General features: G+C 45.5%; 2 protein-coding genes across 2 annotated transcripts in view; both read left to right on the forward strand.

Moving 5' to 3' along the window:
* The window catches only part of emilin1a (elastin microfibril interfacer 1a), a 28,226-nt gene extending 26,986 nt beyond the window's left edge, over positions 1-1,240 (forward strand). The window contains exon 12 of the mRNA XM_005724801.2: positions 89-1,240. Within this exon, the coding sequence (XP_005724858.1) occupies positions 89-408 (320 nt within the window). The 3' untranslated portion in view covers positions 409-1,240. The remainder of the gene's footprint in view (positions 1-88) is intronic.
* A 3,332-nt stretch (positions 1,241-4,572) lies between these two features.
* Positions 4,573-13,610, forward strand: part of ankef1a (ankyrin repeat and EF-hand domain containing 1a) — a 12,693-nt gene continuing 3,655 nt past the window's right edge. Inside the window, exons 1-9 of the mRNA XM_005724803.1 lie at positions 4,573-4,769; positions 5,055-5,261; positions 5,994-6,155; positions 8,150-8,349; positions 8,437-8,586; positions 8,773-8,896; positions 10,958-11,774; positions 12,010-12,236; positions 12,500-12,639. Coding sequence (XP_005724860.1) covers positions 5,072-5,261; positions 5,994-6,155; positions 8,150-8,349; positions 8,437-8,586; positions 8,773-8,896; positions 10,958-11,774; positions 12,010-12,236; positions 12,500-12,639 — 2,010 coding nt within the window. The 5' untranslated portion in view covers positions 4,573-4,769; positions 5,055-5,071. The remainder of the gene's footprint in view (positions 4,770-5,054; positions 5,262-5,993; positions 6,156-8,149; positions 8,350-8,436; positions 8,587-8,772; positions 8,897-10,957; positions 11,775-12,009; positions 12,237-12,499; positions 12,640-13,610) is intronic.

A 13,610-nucleotide genomic window follows, 5' to 3' on the forward strand; every position in this document is an offset into this window, starting at 1 on the left:
CTACAACGGACGTTTCAATAGTTTTAGGTTTTCTTTATTTCAACTTGGTGTCTGCAGTCAGTCATTATGACCTCGTCCTGTCCCTCAGGTTATTTCACAGCTCCTGTGCGTGGGAAGTACTTCTTCAGTGGCATCCTGACAGGCCACAAAAACATAAAGATCGAGGCAGTGCTGTCCAAGTCCAACACTGGTGTGGCCCGAGCAGACTCGGCCGGATATCAGCCTGAAGGCCTGGAGAAGCCCATGGCTGAGGCAAAGCACATCCCTGGAGCGTTAGCTGTCTTTAACATCATCCTACCCATGGAGGAAGGGGACACGGTCTGTATCGACCTTGTAACTGGGAAGCTGGCCTACTCCTCCGAACCTCTGACCATCTTCAGTGGGATGCTGCTCTACGAAACCATCTGATTGGATGTGTAAAAATCCTGAGCGTGAGAGCTTCTGATTTGTCCAAGAGACAGTGCCACTGAGAAATGCAGATTATTGGACTGGATCTATTCAGCAAGACAAAAGCTTATGTTTGACCTTCAGTGCCAGGAAGGATTTCAGAAGTCCTTTGTAACCACAGTCGTTTGTTCTGTGTTTCACAGCTTTAAGGAAAACTATTTTAGGCAAGAGCCATTGGTGTGTATTTGAAGAAGCCACTGCACGGTTATCTAATAATGTCACATGTTTTCACTAATATTTTCATATATATCTACAACCAATCCCTCCCCCAGAATTAAATAAAAAAAAATTGGCACATCGTGTAAAATGGAAATAAAAACAGAACACAATGATTTGTGTCACAAATGTCATAAATCCACCTTTTTATTCACAATCGAATACACAAAACATGTTTGTGACTCTTATCACTATATCCCTCATCTTTAAAAAGCTGGGAGTTAAGGAGACCAGATGCTGGACTTTTGGGAGAGGGTTGTTGTCCCGTTGGTGTCTGTTAGAGGATCCAAGCTGCTCAACAGTCCTGGCTCTTCTCTGTTGCACTGTAATAGATGCATTATGCAGCTTAGCATTGTCTAAGGCCTTCCCTGAAAAGATGTCTGGGTGGGAACTCGTTCTGATCTCCCACCTGTATGTATTTCATAGGTACTGATGCGCCTCCACACCATCAGAGAGGCAGGACTTGAGAGCTGCTGACAAGCCGAATGGTGCCTCTTCCCTTTTCTTTAGAGGGCACGGCGTCCGTGTTTTCCAAAAAGAATTTCAAATTTCAGTTCTTCCAACCACAGTTTTCCACTTTGCCTCAGTCTATTTTAAATGAGCTTTGGCCCAGAGAAGTTTCTGGATCATGTTCGTGTATAGAGCTTTATCCTGCCTTTGTGGATGTCACGGCGGACTGTAGTCACAGACAATGGACCTTACAATTAGATGCAAGATGTTCCTCCAGCTGTTTCTTTTTAGTAACGTTAACTTTTCCAAACTTTTTTGAGATTTGCTGATGCAAACCAAGTCAAGAGCTAATGTTTTTTTCTCAAAATAATTTCAGCTTAAACTTGTAAAAATATGGATCCATAACATTTCAAAATCATTGCATTCTGTTGTTATTTTCATTTTACATGCCATTCCAACATTTTTGGAACTGGTTCAGGTAGTTTTTTTTCTACTTTTAGCTCCGTATTATGTCACTGAGAATGGATATCCCTTATATGGGCACCTTAGTTGTGTAGCCAATAGGAAGAAAGTTGGCTCAAAGTGGGGCGGGGGAGCTGAAATTGCTTCTTTCAGACAGAGGATGAACTACGGGGCTACGCCAAGGACCAGTGTAAGATAAAAAAAACGGTTATTTTTAACCAGGGATCCTTCAAAGCTACAAAGCTAAGCAGAGTTCAAGAATGAAAACATGGAGCTGGAAGGGAGCACCACCGGTGCCATTTAAAGAAAGGTTATCTTATAAAAAGATGATTAATGTGAGGGCTTTTTGTCCCTTATCCACCCACAGCATACCAAACGATCAGAGGTTATTACACACACTTCCTGAATTATTCCTTGGAGTTTCATTCTTACCACAAGTAAATTCCCAGAAATACAACGCAGAGTGCCAATTGTATTGGAAAAAATGCAGAGTGATGAAGTCCAAACCACTATCACTATTCTTTAGGAGGAAATGCGCAAATGAAGTCACTGATAGTTTGGTGGAGAAACCACAGGATTTTATAAATCATACAAAACAATAAGAGCATTATAGGACATTAGCTGTGCCCAGAAACACAAGAGGACGTGGAGGACTGCCAAGGGCAAGAACAGTTCTTCTAAGGGACGTTTGTGAGAGTTCAGATGGTGAAAGTTATGTCGCTGTTACTATCAGTCGATCTTACGCTGGAGTTTTTATGCAAAGCAAACAATAACAAATACAGAAGCTACACTTATCCTTATATCAAGTATACAAAGCCTATTTCTTTGATTGAACACACACATCCTGCCTTTGGTTGTCTGTTTTTCAACTGTGTATTTTGAAAGGTGTTGTACATATTTTTAAATGGCTTGCACACTTGTTTGCAGATTCATAATGCATTTTGTACATTATGGCTTAAGAGTGTATTTTCTCTTTTTTCGTATCATACACGTTTTCCTTTGCAAGGAGGACATGTTTGTCATCAACTCTAGTGTGGAAATATAAGTGTATGTGTCTAAGCATTGTGTAACTTTAACAGACTGTACATATTTTTATGATCTTTAAGAACTGCCACTTCACCTTGCATGGTACTGTATACGTTTTGTATGTTTTGCCACGTGTGCTACAAATACAGATACCCAGTGTTATACGGCTCATGTTATACGGCTCACGTCAACAGTATCGCTCTCATCTGGATTTGGTTTCTTTTATTAAATGAGCTGGTATGCATCAGGTTTTACACACTGCCCCGCCTGCTTTGGACTTCACTTATTTGATCTGGCACTTCTTTGGCCCTCACAAATACACACAGCTGGGCTGACTTTTGTTTCTGGCTCCTACTTCAAACCTCTATCATCTCCTCCCTCGACTTCAACAGGCTAATTTTAACTTAAGACAAGACAAGGAGTCTGTTAAACTGTTTTTCTTTCATATGCTGCACTGCAGTGACCCCTAGTGTTCAGGATATTTACTCCAGCAGCTGTTAGGAAAAGCTTAACAGTCAAGATGCTCATTACTTATCAAAGAAAAGATATGTGCTCTTATTTGTGTTATGTTATAGCCTCATTCCAAAATGAAATTCTACACAAGTGAAAAACATTTTTGCTGGAAGTATATAAAATATATAATTACATATTACATGCCCATAATTACTCACAGACTTTGCTCGACATCGTGTTAAAGCACCTTTAAGCAGCAATCACAGCCTAAAGTCTTTGAATATGATGCTACAAGCTAGCACTCTTGTTTTTGAGCAGTTTCTCTCATCCTTCTTTGGAGAACCACTCAAGCCCCACCAGGCTGCGTAGTCATTTTTGGCTCTCTGTTCAATCAGGTCCAAGTCTGGCCTCTGGCTGGACATTCACAGAGTGAAGCCACTCCTTTGTTATCTGAGATGTGCACTTGGGGTCATTGTCCTGTTTGAAGATAAACCTTCACCCAAGTATAAGGTCCAGAGAGCTCTGGAGCAGCTTATCATCAAGGACTCTCTGCACATTGTTGTATTCATTTTTGATTCCTTTTCCCTTGATCCTGACTAGTCTTCCCGCTGCTGAAAAACATCCCCACAGCATGATGCTGCCACCACCGTGCTTCACTGTGGGGATGGTACTGGCCAGGTGGTGGCCGGTTTCCTCCAGACATGATGGAGGACATGAGTCAGGCCAAAGAGGTCAATTTTCGTTTCATCAGATCAGAGAACTTCAGACGTGCAATCATTCGCCTCTTACTGAGGAGTGGCTTTCATCTAGCCACACAGGCCTGATTGGTGGAGAAACTTCTGGTGGTGCAGAAATGGTTGTCCTTCTGGAAGGTTCTCCTCTCTCCACGGAGCAACGCTGGAGTTCTGTCAGGTTCTCTAAAACCTCTGACTAAGGCCCTTCTACCCTGATTGCTCAGATTGGCTTGATAGCCAGCTCTAGTCCTGCTGGTTCCAAACGTCTTTTATTTACAGATGTTGGAGGACACTGAGCTCAGTCAGACCTTCAAAACTGCAGACCTTTTTCTGTAACCTTCCCCAGATCAGTGCCTCCATACAATCTTGTCTCGGAGGTTTGGGATTGTCCAATTCCTTGGACTTCATGGCTTGGTTAGTGCTCTGACATGCACTGTCAACTTTGTGACCTGATTTATACAGGTGTGTGCTTTTCCAACAGAAAACATCTGACAGATGATCAGTGGAGACAGGATGAACATGATGCCAACCTTGAGTGTCATGGCAAAGGCTGTGAATACTCATGTACATGATCTGTTATTTTTAGTCAGTTTGCAAGAATTTCAAGCAAACGATTTTAACTTTGTCATTAACTTTTGGCAATTTTGAAAAAATAAAATAATCCATTTGGGGAAATGGAAGCAAAGTGGTGACGCTTTCATTTACGACAATTTCAGTATTGCCGAGCTTATCGAGAGACCCTGAAAGCAGCATCAGACGCTGCCGAGGGCACGAGGTCCTGCCCGGGATTTTCGCGCGTTCCGTTGCCATGGAGCCGACTTTGTTTCCTTCTAACGGCCCGCACAGAAAAGTGAAAAGCCTGGGAGGAAAAGCAGGTACAGACGGGACCCTCTCGCTGACCAAGCCTGGGTTTGTGGACCACAGCAGCAAGTGTCTGTCAAACAAGGGGAGCCCGTGTAACCCGTGCGTGTCTGCGTGCAGGTGCGTGATGAGCTTGAGGGTTTATGCGTCTGTACCGACAGATTTTTAACAATACTCGTGACTTTATTTTTCATGTACTGTGGTGATGTTTGTCTTAAAGAGACCAGAAAAAGCACTGGGCCACTTTGTATGAAAGTCGCCATTCACATGGGTAACATGAACAGCTAGCTTATTTAAACTGCAGTTTTTCAGAGGAAAAGAAAGCACCTAAAAATTGTAATTCAATTAAAACATGTTAGAACCAAACATTTGCGTGCATGTTAGAAAGCTCCTATTTCATACCAGCATTCAGTGAGTCCACAATGAGCAGCAGAGTGGCAGAGGGCCGCCTGCAGACCCTGCAGATCTACCGCCTGCTTCAGCTGGTCCATGAAGGGGATACGGCACAGATAGAGAAGATGGTGCAGCTCGGGGCGGAAGACCTCATCGGTCTCACAGAGCCGAAGGACGGCGTGGGGGTGCTCCACGTGGCAGTTTCAGCCAACAATCTAGGTAATGTATGCCTGTGGGTTGGCTGTGGCAGACTCATTCCTTTGCAACAATCAGGCACATTTGGTTGGACGAGTGCTATGTTTGTTCAGCTCAAAGACTGTGGGTATTTACAGTACAGGTTATTTCATTGGAGATAATGTATCGGAATTTCAGGAGCGGGACCACGCCTCCAAACACGCTCCTTCCGGTTGTCATCTGTATGGGTTCCGCCAGTTCTGCAAACTGTCGTTTACGTGCCCCACCGTCCCTCCCTCCTTGTTCTCAATTCTTTAACTTCTTCATTTCTATTTAGTCCACGGGGATCTGCCAGGCCCGGGAGCCGTCCCCTTCGAGGCCTTCCCCAAACTGCAGCTCAATTCATGTCAAAGCATCACTTTTACCTACTAAAACGCTGTCAAACCTAAAATGAGGACCAGCGAGTGAATTTAGTCTTTGTGTCTTTGTTTGCATGCCGCATTTCTTGCCAAAGAAAATATGTCCACAGAGATTTGTGGCAGCATGTAGAGTTCTCGAAAACGGCAGCGCAATGGAAAATGGATGTTATTAAGTTTGCTAAACATCTTAATCACTGCCTGCAGTAACACTGGGGAAAGAGGACATGGGGTATAAACATGTATTTCCAGTTACTTTTGAACATAATCTGCATCAAGCCCAGTTGGTCTGAGAATTTACCACAACCCCAAATATGATCTGTCTCCTGATTGTTTCTGCTTTCTCTTTTTCTCCTCGCAGAGCTCGTCACCTTCCTCCTCTCCAAGGGAGCAGATCCTAACGTGCAGGACAAAAGGGGCCGCGCTCCGATTATGTTAGCTGCTGAGCTGGGCAACCATCCCATTGTGTCTCTTTTGGCCCACAGCGAAGCCAACCTGAGGCTCCTGGATGTAGAGGGCAAAAGTGAGTTCAAAACTAAAGGCATTACTACTTATAATCTCTGTGTAGGTTTAGCAACACTGCACTGACAGAACAGTTACGGGATTTCAAACACACTGAAGCTTCGTGGCATGAGTTTCTATGGCCGATGGTACAGGTGTAGGCGGCCCACGTTTGTTCATGTAGTGTGTATATGGTGGTAAACAGCAGGGTTTTCTTCAGATGTCTAGTTCAGAATTGCAGCTGTCACACAATTCAAATAAGTTTTCACAATAAGAACCCAGAGGCATTTCAAGGGCTCAGCCCAATGGCGATGCTCACTTTTAGAGGGACATTGATGCCTATCTTTGTTGTGGTGTTGTTGTGTTTGCACATTTCTGTTGCTTGTGGGGCTCGCACACAAGAATTTCACTCGCATGTGCTGTGCCAGTGTGCCTGCACATGCGATGTGACAATAAAAGTGATTTGATTTGATTTGATTTGATCTTTGTCTCCCTTAGCTTTAACCACACAGTGGGTGATTTTCAACGACTTGGCAACTCGAGAGAAATTCAGTCACATCTGGCGACGTAAAGTGACTATGGGTGAAAAAACTATGGCAATGAGAAAGAAGTCTGAGTCTTTCTCAACTTCAGCTGGCACTGAGAGCACAGGATGCTGGTGGCTGACAGCTAACAGGGAAGTAAATACATTAGAAGTTACTTAGGAGATGGGAGTCTGTCCGTTAACAGCCGACTGTTACCTACAAAGTAAGGTTTGGGAAGCTAATCGCTTCCTGTGCGGATGCAGGTTTATCCCACGATCGTTTTAAACAAAGAGACTCTAAAGCTGCAGCTTTTTGCTTTCTGGTTAAATAAAGTTTTGAAACAAAAATATTTTGTAGCATTTAACAGCTGCAGAATGATCAAGGCTGATATTATCACAGGAACACGTGAGAGTTGAATTTCAGAGCTTTTTTGTTTGCGATATGTCATATTTGTTTAAAAGTTCCTGCACAAATGAAGCTCATTCATTGTGTGCCAAGTGTATCAGATGGTTTGCTTTAAATGTATGTATTCTCATTTGAGTCTCAGTTTCCCAAATGGGGGCGTTTCCATCTCAAGTTAGGTCAGCTGGATCGCTTGCGGCGTCTTTCCGCTCATGAACATGCAGAGTTTGTCTCTTTAGATATTGATGAGGAGGTGGTATCCCAGACAACTCCAATCAGAGCGCACAAAGGTCTTCTGAAGGAGCTCGTTGAAGTAATCGTGATAATGACCCCATTACAGTGTGTCTGTGGTAGCGATTACTCTAACTGGCTCTCCTTTGAGAGGTAGATCAAGGCTGAGTGATTGAATGCTTCCTGACGTGTGCATAATTTACATACTGTATGATGTATGTACACATGTGTGTAGAGCCATATGAGGTTTTGTTTGTGTGTCATGCCACATGGACACGTCTAATTACAGATCAAGTCCTAATGATCGTCTCCTGTGAAACACGCTGAGCAACTTGATACGACCCAGCTCTCCCTGGGGTTTTGTTCAGCCTGGCCTCAGTGCTCACAGCAGGCTGAGCTTCAGTAGTCACACACACCTGTTTGTGTTATCCGTCGTGTCAGGAATATGGAGTAATGTGGGAATAATCAGAGTGGGGAAAGTAAAACACAGCATCCTGCCCTCCCTCCTTTTACAGCAGTTTGATCCACCAGCAGTTAGCAGCTGTGCTCGGTGCTGGAAGCGTGGAAGCTCTCTGTCAGAGCAAAGTTTCCCGAAAGTTTCCTCGCTTTTAATTTTGCAGTAGAAATGAAGATGGCTTGATTTGACTTGGCAGAGTTAGCTCGCTGATAGCTGCGAAGGACTGCAAACACTGGATTAGACGGAGGGTCCACATTAATATTTGAAACAGCATTTAGGTCTTAAGTGCTTAGCTATCAAAGTAGTCTGATTACACTGATGTACAGGTTTATTGTTGACGCTTACTTGCTTCTTCTGTCTCATGAGCTTTTCCTAAACTTTTGCACCCACGCTGTGACTCAGATGTGCTGTTCTACTGCATCTACCCCACCAAACGCCACTGCCGCTGCCTGCAGGTGTTGCTTAAGTGCGGAGCCGATGCCAACAGCGTGTCAGTGCAGGGGATGCATGTCTTTCAGCTGATGTGTGAAAAGGCCCAGGAGTGCACCCCCCTGTGCCTCATTATGCTGAATGCCGGGGCAGACCCCAATGCGGCACACCAGGTAAACAACAGGGACTGTGAGACCTGCGTTTTGAAGACAGTCTGTTGGAGCTGAAGCCTTTCCTCTCCTCTCTTCCCCTCTGCTCAGAAAACTGGAGTCACAGCGTTGATGGAGGCAGGCAAAGCAGGGTCCCTGCCGCTTGTTAGAGCTATAATCAGGATGGGCGGAGACCCCAACGCCTTTGACAGGAAGCGGCTCACAGCCGTCCACTATGCTGCCATGGGGGGCTTTTTTGAGGTGTAGTAGCTGCTCATATATAATAGCTGACGTCTTTTGAAATGGCAATAACATGCAAAGTTAAACTGTATCTATTAGGACTTATTCTACTTTGTACTGGAAGCTGAAATGACAGCGACCCACTGTTAGTGTAAGCAGCACCTCGGATTTAGGCTCGTCTAACGTGTTGCTCTGGGCTGTGTTCAGGTGCTTCAGGTGCTGTCTGCATACTCAGCAGACATGAGTGCGATGAGCCTTAAGGACTGCACAGCCTTACACTACGCCGCTGCCTCGGGCAATGCAAACTGCTGCAAGTTCCTGGCACAGAGAGGTACTGTACTCTTTAAAGTCTTCTTCTGTGATGAGGCCTGTCACTCCTGCTGATGCCTTAATAGGAGCCCGACTGTGCAGACATTTAAAGCTCATATCAACATTACGTTCAGTAATTTCAGTCTGATGTCACTTGTAGGCTAACGCTGAAACGCAGGAGGAGAGCACAGCAGCTATTACTCAAAATGTACATGAGGAGAAAGCTGGTCACAGCGCGGGGGTCTGTGTGGTATCACAGAGCATTGCAATCGGCTCCGAGTCTTAAATGTGTGTGTTGGTGTTTGACAAACAGGGAAACAAACTGAATACTTCAGTAAAAAGGGCTCATGGTAATATTTACTGTTGAGCGAGGTAAATGTGTCTCAGCCTCGCAGCCTTGTATAAAAACCACCATGACGTGTGCTCTGCTCGAGCGTCTCGGTCATTCCTCAGACCTCTGATGCCTGGAATCTGCTGGACTCGCTGTTCTAGCCACTGGGACCACTTTGGACTTGACCTTTCACATCTCCAGCTGTTCTTTCCGCCCATCGGACTTCTTCCCAATATTACAGTAAGCTGGGATTGTCGCGTCTGCAGCCTTGTGCTCTTTATCGGCCACAGCTCTGTGTGGTTGGTCGTCAGCAGCTGTCTGTCTGCGCCGCCATGACTCTGTGGAGTTTTTTAGGCCGAGCTCTTCTAACCTCTGGTAGGATTTATTGATGTCAGCCACCTCCTCTGTCTAGCCCATGCAGGGGCTTTGTCCTCCTGTTTCTCCTCCTCCTGTTAGCTCCTCAGCTACCTAAGGCACTGTTGTAGCAGCTCATCTTGTGGGTGGGGGTGGGGGCCATGTATTCATGGTTGCTTCTGGCTTGTCGCTCTGATCCCCTCCCTCTCTCTCGTAGAGCCCAAAGGTCCCACCTAAGCATCTATGACACTTATGTGGCCGTGATGATGGCCGTACGTCTGTACTGGCTCACATCTTATTGCTGTCTTCTCAGCACCTGCCTCACCTTCTGTAGGCGTCGCCTCTGTGAGTGCGTGTTCATGAGGCTGTCACATTATTGTTGATCACGGTGTTTTTGAGGTATTGCTACGTAAGTATTGTATACCCAAACTGTGTAATGATTCATATGCATGGCCTGTGAGAGGAATGCTGACGGTTACACTGAATATCTTCAAGTTTAAAAGGGGAACAGGACTCTATTTGGAATATGGGAGTTTCAGTTCGTTCCAAAAACTGCGGTACCTTTTTACGGTACGATGATTTCAATATGTTACCCTCCGTTTGTAGTAGTGTTCGTATCCATGGAAACGTAAAGGAGCACGCTCCACGTTACTGCCAAAATGTTGAAATGTCATTTCATTTACACGCGTGTGGACGCTGGAAGAGTCGAGCACATTTCTGATTCTGTTCTGGTTTCTTTGATACACGAGCACGTCGCGTTTGATCACACACGGGGGTTTCCCAGCTGCTATAAATATGGATCAAACTGTCGTTTTATGATCAAACGCACAGTCGTTTCAGAGATTAACATAATAACACAGTCTCCCTGCTTTTTTCATGTTCACACGTGGAAGTATTGTCCATAATTACCAGCTTGTGCACGCCTGCTGCTCACCACACCTGTCATTGTGTGTTGGTTTTAGCGCGTTGTCAGCTTCCTGTGTGATCAGAGGTCTTTTTGCTGCCCAGCTGGGGACAAATCTGTCCCATCACTCATGTTTCTTAAGATGATTTGGAGACATTTCTGTCCTTCAACGCGCATATTAAACCCTCTCTTGTATTGGAAACATCCCACGTTCATGCATTTGTGACTTCTAGGCTGGACTTGTGTAATTCGCTGTTATCAGGATGTCAGACAGTACATTTGTCCCATGTTGACGTCTCCTCACTGCTTGGACTGGGTTCTGGGTAAAATCCAGAACTGAATTTCGAATTCTTCTCCTCAGTATTTTTATAACAGATTGGAGGATCAGTGTTCTCCCCTCTGTGTCTGCATATCTCTGGTATGATACTATAGCTGCAACCACAGTCCTGAGGACATTCTGCCGTGTGTTTATATAACCTCTGCTCTGTGGTCAGGTTGTAACCCTAAACTGAAGAACCGGGAAGGTTTGCTGCCGCATCAGATTGCCAAAGATTGCGGTCACAACGCAGTAGCCAAGGAGCTCCGGAAGGCGGAGAGGAAGCAGGGAAAAGGCAGCGATCCCAGCGGCACCGGGCAGATGTCAGAGCTCTGGGCACTGACTCTCCACGACTGGTCTCAAGAGTATGAAGCCGAACTGTGGAAAGCCTTTGGCGACAAATCAGACACAGTTACTGCAGAGAGGTTTATTTCTGTATTAGAGGAGCTACAAGCTCCAGTTGAACCAGACCGGATCCAAGCAGTCATCTCAGCCCATGGAGGAGACGTCAACATCAGTGACTTCATCAGAGGAGTCAAGTACATCAAGAAACCGTTCCGCCTCTCCTCGTATATGCCTAAGAAGAAAAAGGGGGGAAAGGGAAAAAAGGGGGGCAAGAAGAAGAAGAAGGGTCCGTTTGTTCTCCCCATGCCCGTTTGCACCCTCCCACCGGAGCTGAAGCCCCGACGAGCAGACGGAGGCCCACCCAGCTTCATGATCAGCTCCTACTTTAACTGCTCGGACGTCCTCCGATTCGACCCGGCTCACCCGCCAGTGCATCCGGTGATGAACGACTCAGGATGGTACATACACAAGCCACCGCCGGTCTACGTCAACGTGAACTCCTGCGTGAGAACCAATGATCTGGAGTCTCTGGACCAGGCCTTCAGTGAAGGGGTGCCGGTGGACGTTCAGGATGAGTTTTACAAGACGCCGCTGATGGTCGCGTGCTCCACTGGCAGCTATGAGACGGCTCAGTACCTCCTCAGCAAGGGGTGAGAAAGTTCATGTTCTGATTTCAGTGCCGTTTGTTTTTTCTGTGGCTTTACAATAAAAGCCAAATTAATATATTCAATATTTTTACCCGTTTCTTTAGCTTTGTATCTCAAAGCACGCACACAGAAGCAAACTGAGTTTTTCTGGTGTTTTCTGGTGGCTGCTGATCCGAGCCAAAGAATGGGCCTAAATACAAATACACGCCTTAAACCCTGACATCACTGTCTGTGACAGGGCTGATGTGAACGTGTGTGACCAGTTCTTCTGGACCCCCCTCCACCATGCGGCGTACGCCGGGCAGCGGGAACTCATTGAACTTCTGGTGAATGCTGGAGCTAACGTCGATGCCCCGGCCCTGGGCGGAGCCACGCCCCTCATGAGGGCCATTGAGACGTCTCGAGTGTCCTGTGTGGATTTCCTCATCGAGGCGGGTGCCAGTGTGCTTGCAGAGAACAAGAGAGGTGTGACGTAGTTCAAAGCCTTTGTACCTTTTTCTTATAATGGCACAATGGAAACACGTGATTTTGTAAAATTACTCCTTAACTCTAACTCTCCATCAACATTTACTCTACAGGTCTCCTTTGTGGCGATGTATAACGTACCAGCATTCATATCCTGTCTTTATAGGCCCATTGACTACAACCCTACATCGTAGCACTTTCACATCTATGGCCACTTTAGAATCACCATGTCTCGTTTAACTGCCGATTTTACTTCTGTACAGAGCAAAGCTGCCTTGATGTTGCCAGAGATTTTGCAAACCCTGTGATAATCGACTTGGTCAAACAAAAGATGGATTCTCTGCCTAAACCAAAGGACAAAGCAAAAGGAAAGGAGGCCGAAGCTAAGAAGCCTAAAGCCAAGGTACACAAATAATCTACGACTTAAAGGAGACCTTTGAAACACATTAAAATCGTTTGCCTTCAGACTTTCCCTGTTATCTTTGTTTCTCTAAACTGTATCTAATGTTCACTCTGTACTATAGGAATATAGCAAGTCTTGGTTCTGATATAGTGCTTTTCTCTCTGTTTGAGCGTTCACAGCATTTTCACCACACAAGCGCGTTTTCCTGGGCCTCAGTGCTCTTTCACACTCCCACGCTGATGTATGCAGCTCTGGGATCAGCGTCTGGGCCACAGAGACAGCCCGCTCTGTCTCCTGATCCCCATCATGACCTCTAAATCATGTAAAAGGACACACGCTGGTGTTGCTCTCTTCTCCCTCGTAGCAGCAGGGAAACCCGAGCCTGCAAAGGGAGCCGATTACTTAAAGCTGGCCACTCGTACGCAAATGACACCACATGTGTTTGGTTACAGCTACACCGAGCTGGTGTTTAGATTTGTATTCCCTGTAACCAGGTCACAGTCGGTTCAGATGTATTGATGTTGTCATTAAGACCCTGAAAGCAGCAGGTGTTTGTGACGCGTTCATAAATAATCAGGAGTATTTATAATTCAATGAAAATATCTGTCACACAGCGAGCCGACGAATCACAGAGCGTTTTTCTCTGAGCTCGGTCGGAGGCGGTATGAGCTGCTTTCACTGTTTTCTACAATAAAGGGCAATAATCCTCATCAGGCCCACTGGAATTCACAAACTCTCTGTAAATCATGCACCTTCAGCACTGTGAGTGATTCAGAAGAAGCCCCGTGGTCGTCCTGCCCTCTAACCACAGCCGTGGGAACATGTGGGGGCTTCTGTGGGAAGTACACCACTCTCAGTACCCGACTGCATGTTGTTCTTGTTTGTCTTTAAAAATTAGTTACATGTGAACAAAAAAATTCATATTTGTCAATGAAAGAATAATTACACTAAGAAATATAGGACACACACAC

Source organism: Pundamilia nyererei, unplaced genomic scaffold, assembly GCF_000239375.1.
Source record: "Pundamilia nyererei isolate P.nyererei 1_Seehausen unplaced genomic scaffold, PunNye1.0 scaffold00013, whole genome shotgun sequence".
Taxonomy (NCBI): domain Eukaryota; kingdom Metazoa; phylum Chordata; class Actinopteri; order Cichliformes; family Cichlidae; genus Pundamilia; species Pundamilia nyererei.